At 34.5% G+C, this 26,490-nt stretch overlaps 5 protein-coding genes across 6 annotated transcripts; 2 read left to right on the top strand and 3 right to left on the bottom strand.

Moving 5' to 3' along the window:
• Positions 1-14: 14 nt before the first annotated feature.
• Positions 15-1,370, bottom strand: LOC108208699 (putative receptor-like protein kinase At3g47110). Its single transcript, XM_017379224.2, has one exon. The coding sequence runs from the start codon at positions 939-941 to the stop codon at positions 54-56; it is 888 nt and encodes a 295-aa protein (XP_017234713.1). The 5' UTR covers positions 942-1,370; the 3' UTR covers positions 15-53.
• A 637-nt stretch (positions 1,371-2,007) lies between these two features.
• LOC108204258 (mitochondrial acidic protein mam33-like) lies at positions 2,008-3,859 on the top strand. Its single transcript, XM_017373609.2, has 2 exons — positions 2,008-2,244; positions 3,166-3,859. Exons 1-2 carry the CDS (start codon positions 2,077-2,079, stop codon positions 3,667-3,669), a joined length of 672 nt encoding a protein of 223 aa, XP_017229098.1. The 5' UTR covers positions 2,008-2,076; the 3' UTR covers positions 3,670-3,859.
• A 762-nt stretch (positions 3,860-4,621) lies between these two features.
• On the bottom strand, positions 4,622-11,773 carry LOC108204257 (retinoblastoma-related protein). The gene is made up of 19 exons (XM_017373608.2): positions 11,594-11,773; positions 11,295-11,399; positions 11,093-11,200; positions 10,816-10,958; positions 10,631-10,727; positions 10,449-10,495; positions 9,525-9,711; positions 9,150-9,216; positions 8,875-9,054; positions 8,582-8,775; positions 7,627-8,509; positions 7,359-7,521; positions 7,184-7,256; positions 6,462-6,638; positions 6,258-6,377; positions 6,035-6,182; positions 5,756-5,868; positions 5,118-5,233; positions 4,622-5,031 (listed from the first exon to the last, which is right to left on the bottom strand). Exons 2-19 carry the CDS (start codon positions 11,370-11,372, stop codon positions 4,887-4,889), a joined length of 3,039 nt encoding a protein of 1,012 aa, XP_017229097.1. The 5' UTR covers positions 11,373-11,399; positions 11,594-11,773; the 3' UTR covers positions 4,622-4,886.
• A 1,091-nt stretch (positions 11,774-12,864) lies between these two features.
• Positions 12,865-18,736, bottom strand: LOC108214640 (probable rhamnogalacturonate lyase B). 2 transcript variants are annotated; one of them, XM_017386767.2, is made up of 17 exons: positions 18,610-18,736; positions 18,404-18,503; positions 16,894-16,966; positions 16,641-16,762; positions 16,506-16,559; positions 16,225-16,344; positions 16,015-16,134; positions 15,775-15,910; positions 15,253-15,423; positions 14,997-15,149; positions 14,786-14,892; positions 14,315-14,405; positions 14,090-14,231; positions 13,842-14,001; positions 13,546-13,662; positions 13,298-13,424; positions 12,865-13,144 (listed from the first exon to the last, which is right to left on the bottom strand). In XM_017386767.2, the coding sequence occupies exons 2-17, from the start codon at positions 18,493-18,495 to the stop codon at positions 12,902-12,904; spliced, it is 2,028 nt and encodes a 675-aa protein (XP_017242256.1). In that variant the 5' UTR covers positions 18,496-18,503; positions 18,610-18,736; the 3' UTR covers positions 12,865-12,901. The 2 variants fall into 2 exon arrangements, with proteins under 2 accessions (XP_017242256.1, XP_017242269.1); XM_017386780.2 differs by lacking the exons at positions 16,641-16,762; positions 18,610-18,736 and having other exon boundaries at positions 12,867-13,144; positions 18,404-18,479.
• A 4,323-nt stretch (positions 18,737-23,059) lies between these two features.
• LOC108224322 (homeobox-leucine zipper protein PROTODERMAL FACTOR 2) lies at positions 23,060-25,643 on the top strand. The gene is made up of 7 exons (XM_017398884.2): positions 23,060-23,319; positions 23,466-23,567; positions 23,670-23,867; positions 23,970-24,147; positions 24,311-24,585; positions 24,867-24,962; positions 25,053-25,643. Exons 1-7 carry the CDS (start codon positions 23,104-23,106, stop codon positions 25,416-25,418), a joined length of 1,431 nt encoding a protein of 476 aa, XP_017254373.2. The 5' UTR covers positions 23,060-23,103; the 3' UTR covers positions 25,419-25,643.
• Positions 25,644-26,490: the final 847 nt, after the last annotated feature.

Here is a 26,490-nt window from a genome sequence, read left to right as displayed (position 1 = left end):
TAAGGCTGCCCAAATTGTTTGGTATAGGCCCAACAATACAGTTATCAATGATATCAAAGATAATGTAGATTAGACGCATTAACAACTGACGGTGGAAATGGTCCGGAAAGTTTGTTCTCACCAACATAAAATTCTTGCAGCTTAGGAAGGGTGAAGCCCAAATCCGATGGAAGTGTTCCTTGTAACATGTTAACGGCAAGACCAACAATATAGAGAGACGATATGTTAAAAAGTGGTAGGGGAATCGTACCCGACAATCTGTTATATGACAAATCAAGATCCTCTAATTTTGCGATATGAGCCATTTCCCAAGGTATGTCACCAGTTAGATTGTTATCACCAAGATAAATCAAACGGAGTGATGATACATTTCCTATCGATGGTGGAATGGATCCACTAATATGATTTTCGCTAAGATCAATGAAATCAAGCTTAGACCAAGAAGCAAAGTCAATAGCTAATTCTCCTTGAAGATTGTTGTTGTGCAAATTGATGAATCTGATATCTGTACAACGATGCAATTCGGCAGGAAATCCACCCTGAAAAGAGTTGTTTCCCAGAGAAAGATCCTGTAGGCGAAACAGTCGACCAATGTCATTTGGAATCAAGCCATGAAAACGGTTTTCAAAGAGGTAAATTGTCCTCAGGAACGAGAGGTTTCCAATATGAGGAGACAATGTACCCGCCAAATTTAGTGATGAGAGGTCGAGTACTGTTACTCTCTGTCGCCTGCGGCTGCATGTAACGCCTGTCCAATGACAGAAGTGGATGGAATTGTTCCACGACTCTAGCACCCCCGAGGGGTCTTCTGTTATTGAGGACTTGAATGAAAGCAGAGCTTGCTCATCAGTAAAATTGTTTGACAACGAATATACCAACCTTGCTGAGGTTACCAATACAAAAAAGAAGAGAATGCTGAATGGGAAAAAGCTGAAAACCATGGTTGTACTTGTACACCAGACAATTGAAAATGCTGCACAAGATTAGCTTATCACTATCAATAGTGAACAACTCTATCAGTAGTGAAAATCTTGGCCTCTGAGGAAATCTTGGCCACAAGATTTTAAGTGGTTTCATTTAGTTTGGGCGCGCAGGACTTCACATGTCAAGCAGAGTCTGCCTGACAAGTAAACAAAATACATTCCGGACAGCAATTACTACCGCCTAGAGGCTAGAAACAGTAATAACATATAGAAATTTATAATTACATAAGTATGGACTTGGATAAATGCAACTCCTGACAATTTGTTTAGAGATATCAGGATTAGGGTTTGGGATTTTTGAAAGAAAGGTGAATTGTAAAAATTTGTTGATTATCCATTAACTGATGCTTTTTTATATGGTGAACATGATTAATGCATATTCTTTGACTTGCAGAGTGAAAATTTGATTAATTCGTTTATGTTTTTGTTTTATGTTTTATGCTATTTATTTCCGTAGGTGTCTACTTAAAAAAGTTTAATATATACAAGCATATTTTGATAATAATTAAGTAATAAATATATTCATTTATTTCTATATCATATATAAAAATTTCATATTAATTTATGTTCTTTTTGTTTTATGATTATATATTCAGAATTTTTCAAAAAAAATGTCATATAAATTTTATAGATATAAAGGGATTTTCTAGATACTCCCATGTCTCGGTGTACAAGATTTAGATAAAAATATTGATGAAATCAAACCATGTAATTAAGAAGATATTAATTTTATATTTAATCTGTTTTAAATATAATTTTTCATAAGAAAACATTTTTTCCCTTCAATCTGTTTCTTTGGAATTTTTCTTTTACGAGATTTTAACATGATTTTCTTTGATAAATTATAATTTTTAGATATTAAAGATAATATTATATCCAAGATACTTATTAGAAAATAAACTCTATTCATATTTTTCTCCTGTATAAACTAGAAAAAATAATTTATATACAACACTAGCAATATTCCAAAAATCATTGTATCAAAGAGGCCAACAAAAGGTACATCCTACTAGGCCCAATAGCTATCACAGTCCAATAGCTTCTTGAATAGAAATGACCCGAAACAAGCATTGTATCAGAGCAGGCTTCAACAATGTGGAAGAGAGCAGCTGCCAAATCTATACTACAGCCATGGCGCATGTTAGCATCACGGCCGATGGCGTCGAAGTCAAAGGCGAATCTCCCCACGGCGGTCAACTCAATGATTCTGCGCTCACTGAAAGAACACTATGTTGAAGTCTCCAAAATGACCCCTCCTCCTGTATTTCTCTGCCCCTTTTGAAATCTATGTTTTTGTGTGTGTATATAAGCATTTGGGCATGTGGGTTTTTCTGGGTTTTTTAATTTATTGTTGTTTTGTGAATTTAGTGAATTTGTTATATTATTTGAGTTGTTTTTTTTAGTGTTTTTGTGAAGTTTAGGGTTTAGGTAGGGTTTATGTATTTTGTGTTCTTTCAAATTATTTTGGGTTAATGAGTGTGGTTTTGGTTTTATTGGTAGCTAGGTGGTTTTCGGGATTAGTCGAATGTGCTGTATCTTTTGCTCAGTCGATTTGGCAAGATTGGAATGGATAGGAAATTTGTGGACAAAGTTATAGGGAGGTATGTTATAAGAGGGGAGAGTGGAATAGAGGAGTGTTTCTTCAAGTTTGGTGAGTTGGGGTTTTGTGAAGGACATGAGCAAGGAGAAGGGGAAATGGGGGTGTTTGTTTGCAAATTAATGGAACCTTGGTTTGGATTGGTTGAAATGAGATGGAATATGGAATTAAAATCATGAATGTTTAGTTGGTTACCGATGAGGTAGTAAAGAAGGCATTGCATAGTTTTGTTCATTTTAAGCACACTTAACATTATAGAGATTCTTTCTGAAGTCTGTCCTTGAGTTTATGGTGTCTTTCATGTTGTGCTTTTGCTATGCGAGTTTTCTGGTGCTTTAGAAATGTGACAACAATTTTTTTCTTTACTTACTTGCCAGTAAGGAGATTACACTGGATTTGGAAATCAAGCTTCTAGTAGTATTGTAGCCCGTTGATGTGTTCTTCTGATATGAAGTTTTCTTATCCTAGGCTAGGTGTTCTTGCATTTTTTTTTCATTTCGATCTATCTTTCTTGACATTGCTTTCATAAGATTATGTGTAGCATTTTGGTGTTTTAATTTATTTGTTATTATTGTTTGTGTACAGAAAGTGAACCCTCCATCACCATTCACGGTTGTGAAAGGGTCTCTTGAAAATTATGGTCCTGTTTTGACAAGGACTTACGGGAACGAGGAAATTAATCTATCCGTGATGAGGTTAACAAACATAATTCCTGCCGGTGAGGATGATGAAGAGGATGGAATGAACCAGTTATTTCTTCATGTTGATGTGTCTAAGCCAGGGCAGAGCAAGTCTTTGCTTTTCCTTTGTGGACTGTATCCTGATGCAGTAGGAATTCACTCAATTTCGATGAGGGCCAAGAGCGAGGATTCGGGTTTTGTCATGGACCCAACCAAATATAATGGACCTAGATTCCAGGATTTTGATGATAAGATGAAGGATGCCATTCATGGTTACATTGAGGAGCGAGGCATAACTGAAAGCCTCTTTCCATTTCTTCAAGCTTGGCTTTATGTGAAGGATCACCGGAAACTGATGGGATGGTTCAGATCAGTAGGTAGTTACATTACTGAAAAGAAAGAAGCTTAGATGCTCAGTTATCTTTATGTTTAATATGTCAAATGATCTCAAGTATTCTGGATAAGTAGGATTATATGCTTAGTTTCCATATCTTTTATAAGGGTGGTGTGTACGGATGATCCTAATTTATTTGTGGCCATTATTTTCAAGCCTTTTGATGTTTTCACTTGTAATTTTTATGAAACTAGTCAATATTGCATGTCTGCATGATAGTCTAGTACATCTTTAAGCTGCATTTTATTTGTTGAAGACATAGTTTCTCTAGCCATCTTTGATTGTTTTTATATTAAATGCCAACCGATCAATTTCCACTATTATCTAGCATTTGTTATTATTCTAAAAGCTAGAAAGATATATACAGATGCAAGAATTCTTTTCATAAATTTAGATATCTATATACTGAGTAGTGTTCTAAAAATCTCCTAATTCTCAATTATTTATCTACAAGATAGTCTGACTAATTTGATTATTGAAATCTGATTAATTTTTTAAGTTTTCTTAATCAAAGTATATATAATAAGTATATATAATAATTTGTTAATATTCAAATATTACATTGCTTTAAACATGAAGGATCATAGTATTTACGATATATTAAAATTATATTTGTTGATAAATTATAATTATTATTATAATAATAAGATTATCATTCCGATTATTTTCCAATCTCCGATCTAAATCGATAGCTCAACCAATTATCCGTAATCCTCAACACAATATCTATCCGCACCTTACCATAATATTTTAATTTCTAAAGTAACTTTTTTGTTAACAATCTTTTCAAAATTACATAATTTCTCTCAAAATTAATGTTTCGGCTGGAGTTAAGAAACTTGTTTGTTTATAAGCTTGGCTCAACCGAGTCGAATTTGAACAGAATTTGTAGTGAAAAATTCGACCATTGACAAAATTGAAAAAGAAAACTTTATCAATAACCCAACTCAAAATTTGAACTTTGACATAACAAAATTGAGAAAACTCTACTAATAACCCACCTCAGTTAACTTCTGGAAATGAATGTGAACAATAGACTAAAAACATTATTACATTAGTCATCGGAGGAAAACACCGTTCCAACATCAGACGGCACTTGGGCTAGTGGCGGATAATGTATATGGTATACAATAAAACACCGCTTCAGCCAACCCCTCTATAGAGTAACAACCAAATAAACACTGAGAACCTAGGATTTACATTGCTATTACGAAACGTTAACTGCGTCAAAGTTAGGCATCAGGTTGCTCGGATTTCAAGGGTGTACCGGATGAGGATGCACAACTCCCGTTTTGTAGGTAGATGCTGTTGGCCACCAAAGAGTCACTAACCACTCCAACGTCGTCAAAGTTGAGCATGCCTCTAAACTTCTTGGGACTGAAATAAAGGATAGTGCAGCAGCTATTAATTTAAAATTTCTATTACGACACACAATGTCTAATTTTTAAAGATAAAGTGTGTACCCATTCAAGTGGTTATTGATGGCAGTGAGATCCTTTGAAGGACTTTGGTAAGCATGAGTGCTTTCTCCAACACAAGCATAGTAACTCTTAGAGTTATGTGAATTAAGAGCATCCATCTGTAGAAGAAACAGATACACATAAAATTTTGTTGTATGTAGAGTGCAAACAATTATATCCACTTTACAGAAATAATAAGAACTGCGATAAGAACAAACTGTTTCCTAATAACCAGTAACCACTGTCAGAAATATGAGATAGAATTTAATGAGCGCCTAGAAGAAAAAATGCCAGTATGTAGAGAAGAGTTAGCTTTGTGTGGAAGCTGTATACGGTTGGTGCTTTCGGTCGGTTTACTGGAGCCTGGAGGTCATTTAAAGATAGGTAAACTAAATAATATATGCATTGGAAGTTACTTTTCTGTTAGTAATGTCTGCCAGTAATCTTAAACCCTCATAATTCATAGATGTACTCAGGTAAGGAGACTTTAGTAGGGATATATACTAACTCAAAAGAAAACCTTCAAGACATAGTTATGGAACATCATATGAAAAAATAAATATCATCAAATATAAATTTTCATAATAAGTTTAACGACTATAATTAAAACATTAATATTAAATCAAGATATTCAGCAGTACCTTTGATGATCGCAGTGGAGAGACATAAACATTGTGCGCCGCTGATACTTTTTTGGGGGACATATCTGGGAGACTGGGAAACTTTGATACTTTGGGTGATCCAGGGATTTGACCTAAATGTATTTGAGAAAGACAAGATTAAAAAGTAAAGACAAATTATATAGTACTCCAGGCTCTCCCACAGAAACTAACAATTTGAAAATTAATGAACATTGACCAATATAGCAAGTGCATATACTGATGTCTGTTTATTAAGATAGTGAGCATAGAGAACCAAACCTTTGTCATTGTTATTCATGGCTTCTGGTATCTGGCTACTCTTTTTAACGTTTCCACCAGGGGCAAGTTCTACCAATAGAGGCTTGACGGCAGGGATGAATACTTCATTGTAAAATGTGATAATGTCAACATGATCCTTTCCAGTTTTCTATGTTAAAAACCAGTAAACAGTTAGAGTTTGCTCAAAATATTGAGAATATAAAGTACAGCTAACTATAAATACCCCATTCCGGCGAGCTGCTGACCAATCCACAAATACACTTCGGAAAACCTGGGGTTTGCATTGTGGCTGCTTTCTGTAGTTGTAAATGATTTCTCTGAATGTCAGATTCAATTGGGAAATCTGCAATTTTGAACCATAGCTTTTAGAAGAACGATAAAAAAGCAACTTAAATAGTCTCAGTCTCACAATTATTTAACAGCAAACCTTTGCAACTCCATACAGACAACTTAGGATGACTTGATCAATATGGCGGTTAAAAAATAGAGCTGTCTGCTGCATAAGGATATTCTGAAAGAGACAGTACACATTCTCTCTTATTTGTTGCGGTAATTGGAGCCTTTCAATCATACTATTGATTCGGACAGCAGCTAACTTTACAATCTGGCAAATAATAAGGTTAACAATATGAAACATTAGCATATAAAATGACAAAATATGGCGACAATTTTGTGCATGTATAATCAATGCATCATAGAAAATCATCATAAGAAAAAATGAAAATACTGATGCATTGTATCTTTACCAATAACAGAATAACTATTACTTGCCCTATTATCTGGATACATACATATAATACTTTTATAAACTTAGGATAAAATATCCGAACTAGACATGAACAACTACTATTCAGCTAAACTTTCTGAAAAATGACTTGGAACTTCGTATACAAATTGAACAGTGTTACTCCTACTATCAAACAATTAGCATATATGATGGCCAGCAATGAGAGGATAACATTATTTATCGGAATGTCTCGAGTTGTAACATGTTTTCTCTAGAACAAGAACATGGAACAGGAACCCTAAAACTAGAGCATGTGACATTGAAATAGACAAACCTTCTTAGTTCTCAATAATGATTAGTTCATACAATATAGTAGCCAAACGTATTCTAAAATCCAGATCATTCAACCAAAAAAAAAATACCTTGGCAAAAACTACACTAATTGCAGTTTCAGCGCATGTTTCCCCTCCGCCCCCTGGATTTGCCCTTGTTGGACTGCATTAATATAATTACATGTCAATATTAGATAATACTAATTACAAATTTATAAAAGTGCCACCAAGGTGCACAGGCAATAGCTTGAATGGTTATAATTACCTTGAAAATGCAGACTGCAAAGCTGGAGGCAGTAATTTTGATTTCAGGTTGTTGGTAGCCAGAAGGCGATCCTTCACTGGTGATGTAAAAGAATTACGCTCTACTAATACACTTCGAGGTTCAGTGCAAAGCCTTTTTGGAGACCGAATATCTCCATTTTGACCTGGAATTATTAGCAGATATATTTTGGTTAGTTTAGAGAGAGCCAATATAATTACGTGACTTAAAGGTAGGAAAATACCTGAAGTAAGATGAAGTGAATCAATACCTGGGGATGACTCCAGCTTTTGCAAAGATGTGACAGGAGACAAAACTCCACTAGACATATTAACATGAATAGCGATTGCATCTAAAGATGGCATTGGCTCTGCCAACAATCCAAGACGGCATATTTCAGCAGAGAGGGCTGGCCTTGCTACTGTCAGAGAATTGTACATAGAAGAGCCCTTTTCCCATACCATGCTCTCAAGAAGCCGTTCTTCCAGTGAATTCAGATGCCTTCTCAGTTCCCTTGGAAGAGATTCCTCATGTCTAACAAAACTTTCTATCACCTTACTAAGATCAAAAGCTGTAATGCCAGTCCTTTCTAACACTACTGGAAACAACATTGTTACTGTCTTGTGAGTGGCAAGAACTAGCTCAGCAGAACATGCCAGCATACACCTATGAAACCTCTCGTTAGTAAGCAAAGAGGTCAAATTGTTTGCATTTAGAATTTGGGCCTCTGCTGTACACATTGCTTGCAATACCCTATAATAGAGCTTAACCGCTTCTAATCTACGTTGTTCTGCCCATATGTTGTCCATGAGATTTGTACTCTGCAAGCTTCCAGTCGCACTGCGGTCACCTGCACCACTACTTGGAAATATAGCCTCCAATATTATATGAGCTCTACGTACAACCTCATGAGTTACATTCCTATCACATTTGGACAAGAAAGATTCCAACTCTGCCGAAGGCTTTGATGGAAGTGGACATATAACATCCCGAAGCCACTTCGCTGTCGTCATCGCTGTGCTTACAGGTGTAGATGGTATCCTTGAGGAGCCGATAACAACGTTGCCACTCATAACAGATTTTGCAGGAGAGCGGAATGGAGAAAGTGGACTTGTGATTGTCTTTGTTGGGGATGCCATTGAGTCAAATTTCCTCTATAAAAAGAAATAAATGAGAAGCTAAACAATTGAACTTATTCAATAGTCACTTATATATAAAAGACATACCTTTGGACCGCTAATATTTATGGCACCTCCAGATAAGCTGCTTGAGCCGAGCACACTATCCTCAGCATCCATAAACAGTCTTTCATCTAAATCACCTGTACTACAAATTGCATCTTCATAGTCCTTCTCTAATGTACTTAGATTAGTAGATAAAGTTGTCTCCTCCATCAAACCATCAAAGTAAATTAAACCATCTGCATTACATAGGATACAAATTTCAGCAAAGGCAGATCAGGTAAAATACAATGTCACACTAAATCAAACCAGCAACTGATCATGGTGGAATATAGTACCTGTGCTGATATTGTCAAGATTTTCAATTTTAACTTCAGAGGCCAAGCAAGGCTTTTTCTTCAAAATTCCTTCTATTAATTTATTGGTTTTCTCCATTGTTTTCCTCAGTTCATCTTCTGAAGTCTCATACATTTTGCAAAGTGATGCAATCAAATCCACACCTTTGTCGCCTTTCTTTACTGTTGAGTAGTCAAAATGGTAAAAGATATATAATATATATTTCACCAACAAGAGCTGTAGAATTCAAAAAATAAGCTCTTGGGAAGATACTCACCGAAGCGTGAAGAGTCATCAACGCTGAACTTTCTGAAGCGAGCAGGGACATGAATAATCAAAATGGCCTGTCCAAAATTCACAAAAACATTAACACATGCATTATGTATAACATTAGGTGAAAAATATGCAGAAAGTAATACTACAACATAGGAGTCTGGTACATGGATTATGCCTGTAAAGTGTTGACTGAGCAAAAAAAAAATGTCTGTTCCTCTTCAAGGAGAGAAGTGACAGAAGATTGGTTTGTCATGAAGGGTGCAAGTCATTCTTTTACATCACTGATTAATGCATCATTTATTTTTTGCTAGAGCGTTTTGCAAAAAGGAAAAAAAAGCACATTATAGTCACCATATGGTAATGAAATGTAACTAACCAATATGGAAACTAGACCATTTGTGCAAGTCACCAAGTCCTTGAACCGGCTGAACGCATGTGCACGTAGAGCTAGAAATAGCAACCAACCAAAACGATGATAGTCTGACCCATCGCCAGCAGCTGATTGCTTATCAGTATTTGTATCCTTTGCCAGAAAAAGTTCATGGTATGCACGTTTATAGTACCTGGTAAAGAAAATTTGACAGAGCTATACTTTACTTTTATTAAAAGCATGAACCTACTACAGATTAAACGGAATACAAAAATAACAAAGACGTAAGTACAGAGCATTCTAAACTCCTAATTGACAAACTACAGTGTCATATAGTGCAATGACATTTATCAAGTGATAATATAACTAATAATCCTCATGCAATCCTCCTTCTGGTATTCTTCGAAGAATAGGCAAAACAAAATGCATGTTGATGTTTTAAGAAGCCAAAAAAAGTACACAAGTTATTAAGCTCTATATTGTATGCATCTTATAGCTACAGGAGACGTGGAACAAAAGTTAACTTCAGAAATATATCCTTCTTCATATTAGAATAACGAAGTCATTTTCTATTAGCATATTTTTTTATTGGCAAGAAAAAAAAATATTTGCCTCATATGAACCAAGAACAGCGAATAAAAATATTTAAAAGAAACAGCTGCGGCCGTCACCCATTGTCCTGAACAATACAGTTGATCTTCATTGAACGATAGTTAAATGTCCCAATGTCATGTGACGTTAAACATTGAGCTTAAGTATGTGCAAGGCAATCTTGCACAACCTCTACTATCCGCCCCAATGATATTTGATTTATTTCATAATTCTTTGGCACTTTTAGATGGATGGATTAGTTACTAAAACAAGCAAATAACCATAATATACTCAAGCAACAGAAAAGTTATGCAAGGATAACGAATAAATGGTACCCACTTGCTTAAAATGCTCATATGCACGAAATTGGCTTGCAGCTCCTTTGCCTGATTCAGATAGGAAAAAGAAAATGAATAACATACAATCAAAATAATAATGGATTTGACCTAATAATAACTATGAAGGCGTTACAACTTGAACAAGTAAACATAATATACAGCTAGATATCCAGACATCCGTACCTCAAGTCTCTTCTCCCAATCTGCGCCATACAGATTACCTAAAATTGGGCCCACCTTAACAATAAACTGAGGAATTTCTTTGAAAAAATCCACAAGACTACAAAGCGAAAAAAATGACATGATTAAAATGATGTTATAGTCAAATAAGTAGCCTTTAAGGAATAATTCATAAATTATAACTTTACTTTAACTTTGCGGCCCTTAACATCTGACATAAGCTAACCCTTTTTTCATCCGACTCTGTAATCGAGTCATTTGAATTTCGCTGGCTCAATCTTTTCAATGAGTACAAAACAAACACAAACCAGTAAAGTTCTGCTTCTTCAGGCTGATCCATAAATACAAACCAAAAAACGACAAATATAAAATTAATTAGCCTTAATCCATATTCGCGCCATACAAAATTCAAAAACATATCGATAATCCAAAAACCAGCAATTTTTCAAATAAAAGCAATTTTACCGTTCCAGTTCCAACAGCTACGGATACATTAGCCTGCAAAAGATGCTTGCTTTCATTAAACAGCTTCATAGCTTCAGTCATAGTAATCTCGTCCATCGATAATCCATCCTACAGACCAAATCACACACAAAAAACCCAAAAATCATATACACCAAATAACAACACACAATCCCAAATTTAACCTAAACAAAAAGCACAAAACCTTGCAAAAAGCAATGAATCGAGCTTCGATATCCGGATTCAAACCACTCTCCGGAGCTGAAGGCTTGGAATTCTCCATTTAAAACCAAACCCTAAACCCCCAAATCTGCAAAACCATCAATCAAAAAATTATCAACACCAAATAAAACATACCCAAAAATTCACACATACATAAGAATACCATATACACAAACAAAAGCAAAAACACAAATAACCCAGATCCCCAAACTTCACAAATCGCAAGATCTCAATCAAGAAACACAAAGAAATAACAACAACAAAAAAAAAGAACCCACTTACCAGAATCAAGAATCCTCAGATCTGATGAATAAAGTTTCGATCTTCGCGAGAATTTATGAAATTCAAGAAAAGCCCTCTTTTTTGCTGTTTCTCTCTCTAGAAAAGCCTAGTTCTTATCACCTCTCAGAACTGTGGGTGGGGCTTTGTTTCTCTCTCTAGGGTTCTGATTGCGCGGGAAAAAACAAGAGTGAGGTGTAAAATTGTTATATACATGCACGTGTAAGCCAATTAAATGATGCCACGCAATCTGTTTTACCGCCAAATTCTCAGCCGTTACAGCAGTGAAACTGAGACGGACTAAAAGGTTTAAGGATTCACCTCGTCCGTAACGCCGTTTGGTCTTTTCTATGCCCCTTTTGGTAATCTGAGATACGTCAGGATTTTTAAAGATTTTCGAGATATTCGATTAATTTCTGGACCGTCTCAAATAATGTAGGTGGTCTCATGGATGCATATTGCATGATACTAAGGGCACTGGACTTGCAACTTAAAGAAATCACTTCATGCGATAAACGGAAATAACATAATTATGACCCTTCAATTATTAACAGAGATGATTTTTTTTTAAAGGAAATAATAGAGATGGTTCGGTATTTTTGCATATAACAGAGATGATTCGGTATTTTTGCATAAAAAACCCAGTTACGAATTTTGACATATTAGCTAGATTTTCCCGATAAACATAAACCTTCGTACATTTGAAAAACACAAGTAAATCATATACCTTCAAATCTTCAATTTTTTTTTCATTCTTTGAATTTGCATGAGATATATTTAAACTCGATATTCTATCTAAATATTAATTGTATAAGTGAATATCCGTTCTAATAACTACCACTTGAGTTATCTAAATGTTGCTCATTTAAAATTATTATTTAAATTATGTAAAATCTTCTTATTATGGAAAGCCCACACACATATTATTTTCCCCTTTATATTACGAATTATACGTAGTAATCGTTCCTTGTCACATATCTGGAGAATGATATTTTAAACTTTAGTTTATTGCTCATGAGTTTTGAGTTTGAAAACTTCAATGTTGCATGCACAGTTTTTACATTTAAATAACAAGAGAAATTTAAATTTAAAATATTACCCTTTTTTTTATAATGGATGTTGTAAAAAGCGGAAATCCGACTTAATCGGTGAAGACACAGATAAGGATTAATCAAAAATTAATGGGATTGACGGGAGATTTACCAGATGATTAATTGAATAATCAGATATTTAATCAATTCGAAGAACTACGGAATACGGATTAATCGGTGATTAATTTTTGAACAATGCTTGTAATTGCACAAAACTTCTTTAATCTTGGTAAGCTGGCTGTTCAAAGCGAATGTAGTCATACATGATTCCTCTGAAAGCCCTAACACCTACTGCTTGTGTTAAATATATTACATTTCTTCCTTCTAGTAGCAAAGATCCCCAAACATTAACACTATATAGCCTGTATAACCCATGAATCCCATGCCTTGCTATGGCATTGTCCTGCCCTATGAGCCCTGTCGTGAAGTGAGGACTGGTAGGATTGTAGTCATTTATCCGAACCTTAGACAAGCAAATGACAGAGCCTGATCAGCGAATAAATTCCAAGAATACTAAGATTTAAGTGGAAAAATATTCGAAGAAGAGGTATATTGATCATTGAAGACCGAGGATGAGATGTTGTGACTGGAAATTTAGAAAGCATGTAGTTCTTACTTGTAATTCAGCTGCGGTGGCAGAAGCCAATGCCAGATGCAATGTATAATTTCCGTTTTGATCAACTTCTTCGAGATCAAATAAAATTTGCCAGGTAGTGGGTACATATGTTTTGTTTCCTATATTCCTGCAACAATGTTATGTTAGATGTCCAATGTGTTTATCAGATGTGTAATAAATTAATAAAAATAACAGTAAATTTACAAATTTAATTATCTATATTCTATACCGTAACTTGGAGTACGCACCTGTTAACATGAGCAAAGAACCAGTCTATCTGATAGTTGCTAACCCCGATGGTGTAGACTAAATCTTGATCAGGATATTCATCTGTGTACCGATCCCACAGTCCATACTGCCTGAACCTGTTTACAATTGTGTGATAAACTAATGAATCTGTATCCTGTTAACAAATTTGTTATATGAATTTGCTGAGTAGTTTAAAAGGAGTTTTGAGCCCCACAATTTATCCTTTTTTGGAAGAATGAAGTATATATGAACAAAACCTGATGTTTGAGTGGCAAATGTACCAATTATACTTTACCCTTGTGCATTGTTTTGGACATATAACTGATTCAGAAGCATGGGGTTCGGCGGAGGCACGTAAAACTCAGCAGCAGTGCGGTCAGGAATGCCAATTTCCCAAAGGGTGGCACCATTTCTTGGAGGAACATATTCAATATCTTTTAGTTTAATTTTACTACCTGTTTAAGTTCAAGCTTATTAGCTACAGTTATTGCATTTTATCTTCATCTTAAAGAAGAAAAGACTTAAGATCGAAAGACCTCAAACCTGGTCTGATGTTAATTAAGAGTTCGTATTTATAATCACCAATGAATCCTGGTACCCAAGCATACAAGCTGTAGTTCCCAACTCGGACATCTTCGATCAAAAAGTACCCCTGATCATCAGTTTGCGTCCAAAATTGGTACCCCTGAATTTAATAGATAAAAATAAACATAAAAATTTTGTATGTAGCTAAACTACGATCAGCATGCTATGATATATAGTTATAACCTTGTTTTCTGTTTGCCATGATCCTGCATTTCCCGGTGCAGCCAATCCCACATAAGCAGAACTAGCAGTCATCAACTCATTGTTGATGTACCTACAAAAGAATATGTTAGTTGATACATCATACATGTTAGGAATACATGCCGGTCATTTTTGTCACTGTAATCCAGTGGATGCCTCTATTATCATGGTAGCAGGAGGTTTAAGGTTCCGCTCTTGGTAAAAGCATGAGTTTTTTTTTTTTTTTGCTAAATAAAAGCATGAGTATTCAACTATTTCAATTCACGCAATTGACTATAAACGAATAAATGTCCTCTCTACCTTACAATTTACTATATTAGAGAAGTAAGCTCTCTTTTGCTTTGGTTCTAATAATATGAATCGTACGGAAATTCACATAAGCTGCACTGTAAGAATTAAAACTTTTGGTTTCTTTTTGTGGTCCTACTTTTTCATGGGAAATGTGCTAATTACCTGTCGCTGACCAGTAACCTTCCACTTACAGTGCCTCGCTCATTGGCATAAGGATAGTCTTCTGAAAGCGGGAAATCGTAAGGCCAACTTTCAGTTTCTATAAGCATCTGAAAATCAAAGTGATTTAAATAGTGATACTGGTACATATAATGCAGTTTTGCACCTCTGTATGTGTGTTTATAGTACAGGTAAGAAATTGTAGAAGGATTACCTGTTCTTTAGCATCTGCCCATAGTTCAAGGGGACTCTCATCCTCTACAGAGTTTAAATAAATAAAAACAGGGCCAAAAACCTTTTTCCATAACTCCCCTTGTCCCAATCTTATTCCCAGTGATATTCCAGCATAATGAGTACTAAAGAACATCTGAAAATGATAGCGCATTTTTGTAATCTATAGATAGACCATAAATTTATTATTTAAATTCAGATTCTACATTTTATTAACTTCAGAACATATTTGTACTCACAGATAGAGTTATGGGACCTGCGTGAGAGGTGAGATCTTGTTTGGTTGGCCCAGCAGTTCGGAACTCATTACTTGGTGTAATCATCCAAAAGCCAATGGCTGGATTAGCAGATATCCATCCATGTACTCTATTGTCTTTGTTTTCACATGAATACTGATATTTATCATCCACCTGCACTTCATACTCGCTTGTTATATAGCTTTTTATGATCACTTCAACCAAAATAACAGAACAAAGTTCAATTATTGTTGAGCTGGGCACTGTGCATATATCCATATACAAGCTAATCTAGCCTACAAACTATTAAGCCGTGATTTCTACTACGGTGATCAGTAATTTTTAGTTCACTCATTAAGTTTGTCGGCTGAAATAATTATTAGTGGAACATGAACCTACAACATTACAGAATGTACATTGGAAATTTTTTATAATAATTAAGTTTCTTATCATGAATATTCAAGAGAAATGACAGGAGACCTCTTGAAACTTATAAATAGAGCAAAAAAAATTCAAACAGCTAACCTCTCCTTTAAGAAATGCATCAGATGGATTTGTCAATAGCACTGCTTCTGGATAGTCAAGTGGTAGTCCCAGTTTCCGGTCTTCTTCTGTTGGCATAATCCTTTGTCGATCATCAGAAACCGCCATGTAGCGGAACCTAGCAAATATATAATCCATTAAGCCAGCCTGTTATTTTTTTCAACTGTCAAGAAGTCAACTAGTCAAGAGTCATGAAACAAATGATGGGAATAGCGTGTGTACATATCTTCTTGTAGCCTGAACACAATTCTTCCTTGGTACAAAACGATAGGTGGCTGTCCCTCAAAGTGCTCAAATATTGAGTACGAATAGAAACCACTGATGCCCCGGAGCACTATGTATCTTCATACATTTCTCAGAAAACCAAATAGATGTGAGTGTATTATATCTCTAAATACAGATAGGCAAACTAAAGTAAGACTAAAATTGTACCTTTTGTCTACATTAAGCCTTAATCCACTGTTTTTGAGAGACGGATTATATGTTTTTTTGAATGAAAGCTCTACTTGATCTTCGTCTTCTAGTACTACACTAAACTTTATCCCTTCGAGCCTGATTACATTCATATTTTTTAGTTAGCTGGTTAAAATAGAGATGCCATTTTTTCTGTAGTAAAGATTGTGCAAAAAGGAAGGTAAAAAACAGTTTTAGTACTCATTCTGAAGATAAACCTCATTTATTTCCACTTTCTGACAGACAAGAAAAGAAACTACCTGTCAGTAATATCTCCGGGATGTTCTGGCTTGCTCCAAACAACATCCCAATACCTACAGAAAGTTTAAAGTTGATCACCAGAACAAATGTTTTTTAATATTCATAACTTTACTTCGATATGTGTAAACTTTTACCCTCTATCTCTTTCTGTATGACTTTGTTCAAGAATATTATCAATCCCATTGTACTGAATTGCAACAACCATACCCTCTGGAGTTGAAAAGGTAATGTTGACAAATCCATTGTCCACCACAACCTAGAATACTTAAATTTGTTTAGCTTTTAATACAAAAATGAGATTGACATTAATATGCTTTCATTTTCATATGTTTGAAATGATATTGACCAAAATATGCGTCTCACAAGATTATTTAGAAAGATTATTACATAATCATCCCATCTATGTAGTTGAAGAGGAGGAGAAGCAGCAATATCGCTCATGTTCTTTTTAGAAAATCTTCTGCAAACAGAACAAAAAGCAATCAGTATCCATAATGCACTTGATATATATCGCTTGCAGAGAAAGTTCTAACAGCCAGTCTCACATCAAGAAGATGGATACTTTAGTTCACTATAAAGCATAAGTAAAAAGCGTCCAGGTCCCTGACACCAGTAAAAAGGGAACATATGGTATCATTGTTCTAAAGATCCTCGATTAATCCTTAAAAAAATATTTTACCAATTTACTTATTACACTTCGATTTGACTAAGATTCCGATTTATCAAAAAACCTGATAAATTCTCAATAAATCTTAAATCAGTAGGTCAACTGATTAGTTCCGATTTCCGATTTCTACTATCATGATATCCCTAACAATTAAGGTTTATAAATAATCTCTTATCCAACCACAAATTTAGGATGTTTTAAAACAAGAAAAAATGTTGAAGGGCAATGCTAGAGACCCCAAAAAATTTCCCCAAAATTTTTACCAAATGATGTGGCATACAATTGGAAGATTTTGATTGGGTGATTGATGAATATACAAGGGGGTCTCATTATTATTAGAGAAATGCAACCAATCAGTGTATGCCACATCATTTGGGAAAAAAATTTGGGGTGATTTTTTTGGGGTATGTAGCATTTTCCGACGTTGAAATACTCAAGTACATGGGAAGAGTGTGAAAATATTCTAAAATCTTCTATTGACTGTTCAGCTTTATGTTGGGAACTGAACACCAGTTACATCAATATATTATAAACTGCACCTGTGACCACCAAGGTATGGAATTACTTTATGTGATAAACTACACCTGTGACTTAAACGGCCATGTGAACCACACCACACAGAAAGTAAACAAGACAACAAGATAAAAAACAAGAGAATGCGTGAAGTGAGAGAAACTCATCCCCTTTTTTGCTACCACAAATTTTTTTGTTTTGGTTTGTCACATGCTATCCAACAATATTACCATGGAGAGTGGAGACCTGAACAGAGTACTCTGTTTTCTTATGTATCCAACAAACCTGGTGCAAATAGATACTACAGTCTACTTAATGAGTAATAGTCTTCTTATATTCTTACAAGTTGGGTCCGGGTTGCTGACAGATGCTAAATTAGGGTCCCTCTCGTTGTTAAGTGACTAAATATCCCAAAAGATGTTGGGAGAAGGGCTTACAGGACTCGAGACTCTCGTGAGTCTGAGCTTTGATACCATGTTCAATGACCAAATCTCTCAAAACTTTAAGGTGTGGGTGAAGAACTTACCAAGATCATATTTTAACATAATTTACCGTAGCATACGTTTCCACAGAGACGTACCTGATTTCTATAGCTTACATTGTCACTTGTCATGCTTTACTAACAAGATACCATAATGTAAAATGTAAATTGTAAGACTCAAGTTAGAAGCATGTTTTTCGGTGTTGTGTAAGAAAGTAAGAATGAGAGAACTAAACTGGGTTCCGACAGTGCATTGAGCAAGCAAGAACAAGTGCAACACAATCCCATGAAACAGCTCCCATTGCCTCTTCCTGCACACCATCTCCATCAATGAACCTGCGGGCAAATCGAATATGAAATCTTAAATGCAATGAAAACAAAACATCTACATATAGAAACTCAAAGAAGGCAAGCCCGGCAAGAACCGTTAATAAAGACTTACCAACAACCTTAGCTTCAAAGCCACTGCCTTGTGAGCTTTGCTTTGTTGCTACCCAATGTTGGCAAAGTAGTGCTAGTGCAGAACACAAGCCTTGTGCGGCTGTGCCTAGACCAATATAAATAAGTACTTAAATGTAAGAGAAGTAGTGCTGTTTCAACTTTTTGTTTGTGCAGCTTTGATGGACAACAAGCAGCAGTCTAGAGACTAGTGCTGTAATTATAAGGAGAAAAAAGGGAATGCTTTTAGTTTGCTTCTTGTATCTGCAATGTGGCACCGGTTACAGTATTTATGTGATTGTCACTTTTGATACGTTTTGGTAAAACAGATACGGTGTTTTGTTTCAAAACAGTCGTAGAAATATGTATTTTTTAGTATGATGTCTCTGATGTAAATTTTACATTCAATGGGATTAAGGACTCATTTGTTAACCGGTGGATGAGAGGAAATGAACTGGACTGTTTCCTGTCCACTCTTAAAATCTGGACGAGCAAAAAAAGTTGCTGGACGACAGCTCCTTCAAAACTTGGCTGAATGGTTCGGCACAATTATATATCATGTACAGCATCTGCGCATCTATCATCAACATGCATTGATTTTTTTCTAAAACAAGTTTAATGATAAATAAAATATTTTAAGTCAAATTTCTAATTTATTAAAAAATATGCATGACTTCCTCGTTTAATTTATTTTAAATAATTTTTGATTTTTCGACATGTATATGAGGTGAAAAAAAAACAATAATCAAATAAAAGTTTAAAATCCAAACTTTTATTTGATATAAATTTTATAAAAAGAAATTATGTTTAGATGTGATTTTTCTAACACCTTAAAATACATGTAAAAAAATTTAAAACGGTTAAAATGGATGGAGGGAGTAATAATATATACGTGTGTTTTTTCGTGTGATTATTGTTTATATTATAAATTTTGTTAAACAATTAAAATATTTTCTTATTAAAAGAATCATTAAATTTGAAATTTCATTTATTTAAATGAATATAGCCATCCAGAAAATCGGGATTAAATTTAACAAACGAACTATAATCCTATCATTCAGAATATTGTTCATCCAGAATTCTCGTTCATTCAGAAATTATGATTCAGATTTAACAAATGACCCCTAACTGATCTTTGTTTCCCGTATCCGCCTACTCAAAATCGGATCCGGATACGGATACGCAAATTTTAGAATAAAAAGATCCGTATTCGTATCCGCCCGTATATTATCCGGATACGGATAATATCCGGATCCGCCTTTTCAAACATCACCAAAAATCAAATATACATTCTGAGATTAATTAAAAAAAAAACATATTTTGAACCATTCAATAGCAAATGTATACTCAGCCAGAAATTAATAACATACTTTAACAGAAGTTTGGGTATTCAGGCCAAATATTTTGAGCAAAATATTAATTTTAACAACTTAAAATCACAAAAACAACACTATCTGCTACATTTTTAAAAAGAAAAAGCTTGATGAAAATAGTTCTATTTTCTCCATTTGCAAGATACTTAATGTTTCTTTTTTATTTTAAATATTAATTCTTTTTCAAAATTTATATGATAAAATATAAAATATAAATAAATAATAAATATATATAAGTATTATTATATATACATATATATATAATAATTTAGGATACGGATATTTTCGGATACGGATACGCCTATATCCATATCTGTATCCGCAAACCTCGGATTCGAATACGGATAATATCATTTTATTTCGAATACGGACTATATCCGCTTTTCTCCGGATACAGTGACGGCTTTTTCGGATGGATATCGGATTTTTCGGATTTTTTTGACAGCCCTATTTTCCCACAAATCGTATCTTATTTTCGACATTTTGAATGCATTATCATTATGAAAACCTGTGTTTTATTTAATTTAGTTTGTGAGTTGTTAATAATTAAGCCATTTATTTTATCTTTAAATATATAAAGTATAAAAATACTTCTTTCAAAATTTTAATAATGTTTTAAAAGTCTCATTTTCAAATATTTAGTTCATATATAAAATGATATTACCTTAATACTTATAAACTTCCCAGGGGACGAGGGATGAGCTGACTTGATTGAGGTTTGTAATGTAGTTTTTTTATAATATATATACTTCTGATCGGTTGATAGTGTATGTAATGTAGTAATGTAGTTGAAGAGGGAAAGAGTTGTGACTTGATTTTGGATTTGATTACTATCCAAATATATTTTTGTTTGATTACTAATCAAATATATTTTTGTATTTAAGATCGAATTATTTTAATCATGAACCGAATTTTACTGAAGAGTCGGCTCGACTTTGGTAATAAGCATAGAAACCGTGGCACCAATTTTTTCTAGTTTGGTCTCTGTTATAATTTGGTGATATTTTATGTGATGTATGTAATGTAAAATTTATTAAATTTGTAATGTAGTTTTTTTATAATATATATACTTCTGATCGGTTGAGAGCGTATGTAATTTTCATTAATTTAGCGGTAAAGAATTTTTCATATGTATACATTACATTTTCAAACATACTTTATACTTTCTCAATATAACTTATTACTAAATTATATATTTAGCGACATAAGAAGAAAAAAGTTATTAATTTATCATAGTTATTGGATTATGACATTTTTTTTAGACGAGTAAAATTGAAGGGAGATGATTAAAATGAGACGAAAGGAATATACGTTTTTAAGAAAGCGTTTTGGTGACATATAACCTAATAAATATATGCTCATTTTTATTATTAATAAAATTTAATAAAAATTTAATAGAAGACCCATATACATGAATAGTTACACATTATGAACTTTGGCGTGTCAACCGTCACGTTTCAAAGTACGGGTACTCTTCTGCGATTGAGCCAAATTTAAGGGTTACAAACTGCAATTAACTCTTTTATGAAGTCAAAAAAACTCAGCATTTAAATATCATCAGATTTTTTTGATTTTAAATAATTCGAATTGAATACCATCTGATTTTTAAACATAATTTAAAATCACGATTGAATACCACCAAATTTTGTAGTATAATTTAAAATCCAAATCGAATATCACAAGATTCTCATACATTTTTAAAATCCGAATTGAATATATATCTCATCGGATTCATTAATGGAAAAAATTCATTAAACTCCGAGTTGAATATAGCCCCCTAAATCTCAATGCTGCTACTTACGTTACTCATCGTAATCATCTATTTATTAAATCATTGTATTGATCGAACCTCTAACTTCCAACACTTAAAATTAAATAAATATAGTTTAATGCTAGTTTTGCTCCTCAATAAAAACATCCCGCTCTTTAATATTTATAACATTGAACTGTTGTACTGGTCGAACCCCCAAATCCTCAAGCTTATAATAAATAATGATCCAACACCTAAATGTGAATCCTGCTATTTACGTTACTCAGTATAATCATCTTTTTAATAAATCATTATCCTGATCAAAGACTCCCAACGTCTACAATTAATTAACAAATATAATTCAATACTATTTTTGCTCCACAATAAAACCGTCACACTCTTTAATATTTATAACATTAACAGTTGTATAGTCGAACCCCCAAATCCTCGAGATCCTAATAAATAAGATCCCACACTTAAATCTCAATCCCGCCACTTACGTTTCTCGATATAACCGTCTATTTATTAAATCATTTTATTGATCGAACGTCTAACCCCCAACACCGAGTACTAAATAAATATAACTGAATACTAAGTTTGCTTCTCAATAAAAATATCCCTTATTGCATTAAATAATTGTATAATTGCTTCTCATTATACGGATCAAACACTCCCAACGTCTACAATTAAATAAATATTATTCAATACTATTTTTGCTCCTCAATAAAATCATCCCGCTCTTTAATATATATAACATTGATAGTTGTATGGTCGAACTTCCAAATCTTCGAGATCATAATAAATAAGATCTCACACTTAAATCTCAATCCCGCCACTTATGTTTCTCGATATAACTGTCTATTTATAAAATCATTCTATTGATCGAACGTCTAACTCCCAAAACCGAGTACTAAATAAATATAACTGAATACTAAGTTTGCTTCTCAATAAAACTATCCCTTGCATTAAATAATTGTGTTAAATGTGGAATGATATATCATAACTACTCATATACACATACTATCAAATGAATCCTTTAAATAATAGCTCAAAAAATTGTTTGGCAAACAAAGCCAAACCAAACTCAACAATTGGTGTGGTCAAGAAAGAACATTTCCCTGCTGCTGTAGAAGAGATGTCATCCGATGAACAACATTCGGAGGTTAAGAGTGCTCTTTCAAGAGAAAAGGTACTTTAGATATGCAGTTACTTAATGTTATAATTTTGTGAGTAATGAATGCATTTGTTAAGCATATGAGACTAGTATGAGTATCATGAAATAATGAATATTGTATATGTATAGGCACTACTCACGCCAGTTGCTGGGCCTAGTAATGCTGAAAAACCTGTGATAATTGTGCGAGCAGTTGCAGCAATGGAGGAGCTGCTCAAAATGGTTCAAGCTGGGGAACCCTTGTGGATTCCACCAATCAGAGAAAGGGGTATTGAGTGGCTGAATAAATATGAGTATATGCGTAGTTTTTCTGACAAAATTGAAATGAAACCCATGGGAATGAAATCTGAGGCATCGAAACAGTCTGCAGTTGTTTACATGAATCCTACCAAACTTGTGGAAATCATGATGGACGTGGTCTCTCTCTCTCTCTCTCTCTCTCTCCCCCTCCCTCCCTCCCTCTCTCGCTCCCTCTCTCGCTCTCTCTCCCTCTCTCTCTCTCTCCCTGCCCCCCTCCCTCTCTCGATTAATGCTATCATTCACTAATCTATTGTCATCATCAGAAGCAATGGTCAAATATGTTTTCTGGTATTGTTTCACGAGCATCGACCGTTGATGTTCTTTCAACTGGCGTGGCGGGAACTTATAATGGAGCCTTACAAGTGGTATGATTATATATGTTTTGTACCATAAGCACTGAATCCAAAATTATAGATATTGCTTATAAAAGTATTGAATCTGAATACTAACATGATGGGCTTCTCCAGATGACAGCTGAGTTTCAGCTTCCGTCCCCATTAGTTTCTGCTAGAGAATTCTACTTTTCAAGGTACTGCCGACAGATTGATAATGTGACATGGGCAGTGGCTGATGTTTCCTTGGACAATTCGGGTTCTGCCTCATCAAAATGTCGAAAAAGGCCATCGGGCTGTTTGATCCAAGCACTGCCTAATGGTTTCTGCACAGTACAAATTTCTCCTTCACTACTTTACATTATCATAATTACGTAATGCATACAACGCACTCTCTTCTCTCTTTTTTTTAAGAATATACAAGTACTTTTCCAGGTAACATGGGTTGAACATGTGGAAGCAGACGACAAAGCTGTTCATTATATATACAAACCAGTAGTCAACTCAGGTCTCGCATTTGGTGCAACACGCTGGCTAACAACTCTACATAGGCAATGTGGACGCTTTTTTTGTGCCATGGCAAACAATGTCTTTCAAGCACCAAATCTGACAGGTACATCAGCCAATCCATAAGTCCTAATTATGTTAAGAGTCCTTGACAGTCCAACATGTTAACTGACACTCTATAGAATTTTTGCCTATATATGTGTATATCTAGTTAGAGATCATGAGTGAAAGATGAATAATATTTCGTATTGCATTATTCCTGGAAACAGCGAAGATAACTACTTATGAAGGGAAGAAGAGTTTGTTGAAGTTGGCGGAGAGAATGGTGTTGACCTATTGCACTACTGCTGGAGTCTCAACTGCACACATGTGGACTACTTATTGTGAAAGCGCTCATGGTACTGCAAGAATCATGACCAAGAATAATTTTTCTGATCCAGGCACGCCTCCTGGTATTGTAATCAGCGGTGCAACTTCTTTCTGGATTCCAGTTCCTCCTAAAAGGGTTTTTGACTTCCTCAGAGACCCACAATTAAGAAGCAAGGTGAGAAATATTCAGCACATTTAATCTTCAACCATAGATTAAGAATGCAACACAAGTTTAATGAATAGGTAGCAAACAAGGTTGATCATAAGTATCAGTCTCCACTAAAATTGAAATACTTGTATTCAGTAATTCTTATAACTATGCTGCTTGTCATATGAAATGAACTATCTTACTTTACGAAAATGATTCTGTGAAAATTATAATTGCAGTACTTGTGCTTCCTATTCTAGAAATGAAAGAAAATCTCTGGTACTTGACTAATTACTCTGTATCTACAGTGGGACATCATGTCCAATGGTGGACTAGTGGAGGAAAAGTTACATATTGCTACTGGCCATGGTCCTGCTAATGCTGTCTCCTTGTTGCAAGTATATGTAAGTTATAATCTATCACCTTCATTGCCTGTACTTCCGTTGCTTATATGCTGAACTAACATATATACTGCATAATAAAATTGCATGTAGGACACAGAGTGCCATGGCAATGTGCATATCCTACAAGAGAGCTGTGCGGACCCTACTGTATCATATGTGATATATGCTCCAGTTAACATTGATTCCGTGAATGTGGTCTTCTGTGGAGGTGATCCCGGCAACGTTAGGATACTGCCATGTGGATTTGCTATACTTCCTGATGGTCCTAGACCAAATGCAGGAGGAATTGTGGGGGTCGGGTCTGGTGGTTCCCTGCTCACTGTTGCATTTCAGATGCTAAATGATGCAATTCCAACAAAAGGACTCGAACCTGGAGCGATGCCACCTGTAAACTCCCTTATCAAATGCGTAATAGAAAATATTATAAGTGCACTACTGCCTAATCAGAACGTTTGACATGACTCATGAGGGTCATTCACATAAGGTATGGTTATGAATATTACCCAGGTTGGGACATAATTTCCTGGTAGTTATGATGAATGGAACATCCATAACTGAATCAACTATGATGTAACATCCTTTTTAAATTTGAACATGTACTTCATAATGGTCTGTGTTTCATTAAAGAGTTCGTATGCATAATGTTAGAGTATCTACTTGATGATGCATTACATTATTATCTGCTAGAAATTTGAAATTCACAGGTGATAGTCTTGTTTCTTCATTATACAGCCTATAGACAATTTCATTTTTCTGAAATTTGATTTGAGGTAGTAGAGGGCCAAGACGAAGAAAGGCTACGTAAGTTTTGATTACTGCGGAATATATAACCAAGAGAGGAACCAACTCTTAATGCTTATCAACATATATGACCCTTTACCTTGTTCTCAAAACCCAGAGTTCCTTGTTTGATCCGAAAACATAAATTTTTAGAGGCAAAATGAACACAGTACACCAACTTTGTTCTTTCTAAAGTGTTGTAAACATGCAAAAGTTATCTCAACATACATGATACTTCTACCAGAATTTAGCAAAGGTCCAACATCTAGAGAGCTAGGCACATATATTGGAAGTTACTTTTCACTTAAAAGTAACTTCTCACTTATAAGTAACACTCAAGGGAGAACCTTTTTTAAGCCTATCATGACTTTTGATCCTTGACTAAGCCCCGGACTTAAATAGAACTTTTAAAGTAGCAATCAAGAGCTCACTTTTCTGCACACTTCTGCAGTATTAGTCCATTTTTAACCAAAAATGCTTTTAATGTTTGTTGAGTAATTTAGTTTTGGTTTTTGGGAAGTTACTGTTTTAATGTAATAACTATGCAAATTGAGGCAGAGTATTCCTAACACATTCATGCCTGCAAGAAGAATCTACTGCAGAAAAGGGTTTGTTTTCCCTGGCACAGTGTTTATTCAGAGCAAGTCGAATGCTAAAGCTAAGATGGCTATAGCCGTTGTTATAATTTGACACCAAAAAGTTGTTTTCGTCTTAAAATACAACTAGTGTTCCAATACATAGTTTTAAA

The sequence above is a fragment of the Daucus carota genome, chromosome 1, assembly GCF_001625215.2.
Source record: "Daucus carota subsp. sativus chromosome 1, DH1 v3.0, whole genome shotgun sequence".
NCBI lineage: Eukaryota > Viridiplantae > Streptophyta > Magnoliopsida > Apiales > Apiaceae > Daucus > Daucus carota.
The sequence above is the reverse complement of the archived record's forward strand: the minus strand, read 5'-3'. Positions and strand labels throughout refer to the sequence as shown.

Coding starts and splice junctions, on each gene's coding strand:
- LOC108208699 (XM_017379224.2), bottom strand. CDS start 941: ATGGTTTTCAGCTTTTTCCCATTCAGCATTCTCTTCTTTTTTGTATTG.
- LOC108204258 (XM_017373609.2), top strand. CDS start 2,077: ATGTGGAAGAGAGCAGCTGCCAAATCTATACTACAGCCATGGCGCATG. Junction 2,245..3,165: donor CCAAAATGACCCCTCCTCCT/GTATTTCTCTGC, acceptor GTTTGTGTACAG/AAAGTGAACCCTCCATCACC.
- LOC108204257 (XM_017373608.2), bottom strand. CDS start 11,372: ATGGAGAATTCCAAGCCTTCAGCTCCGGAGAGTGGTTTGAATCCGGAT. Junction 9,712..10,448: donor CATATGAGCATTTTAAGCAA/GTGGGTACCATT, acceptor TTTCTTTACCAG/GTACTATAAACGTGCATACC. Junction 9,055..9,149: donor TGATGACTCTTCACGCTTCG/GTGAGTATCTTC, acceptor ACTACTCAACAG/TAAAGAAAGGCGACAAAGGT.
- LOC108214640 (XM_017386767.2), bottom strand. CDS start 18,495: ATGGAGATGGTGTGCAGGAAGAGGCAATGGGAGCTGTTTCATGGGATT. Junction 15,911..16,014: donor TTCAGGCTACAAGAAGATAT/GTACACACGCTA, acceptor TATATTTGCTAG/GTTCCGCTACATGGCGGTTT. Junction 13,663..13,841: donor GTCCAAAACAATGCACAAGG/GTAAAGTATAAT, acceptor AATTGTAAACAG/GTTCAGGCAGTATGGACTGT.
- LOC108224322 (XM_017398884.2), top strand. CDS start 23,104: ATGGAGGAGCTGCTCAAAATGGTTCAAGCTGGGGAACCCTTGTGGATT. Junction 23,868..23,969: donor TGCCTAATGGTTTCTGCACA/GTACAAATTTCT, acceptor GTACTTTTCCAG/GTAACATGGGTTGAACATGT. Junction 24,586..24,866: donor ACCCACAATTAAGAAGCAAG/GTGAGAAATATT, acceptor CTGTATCTACAG/TGGGACATCATGTCCAATGG.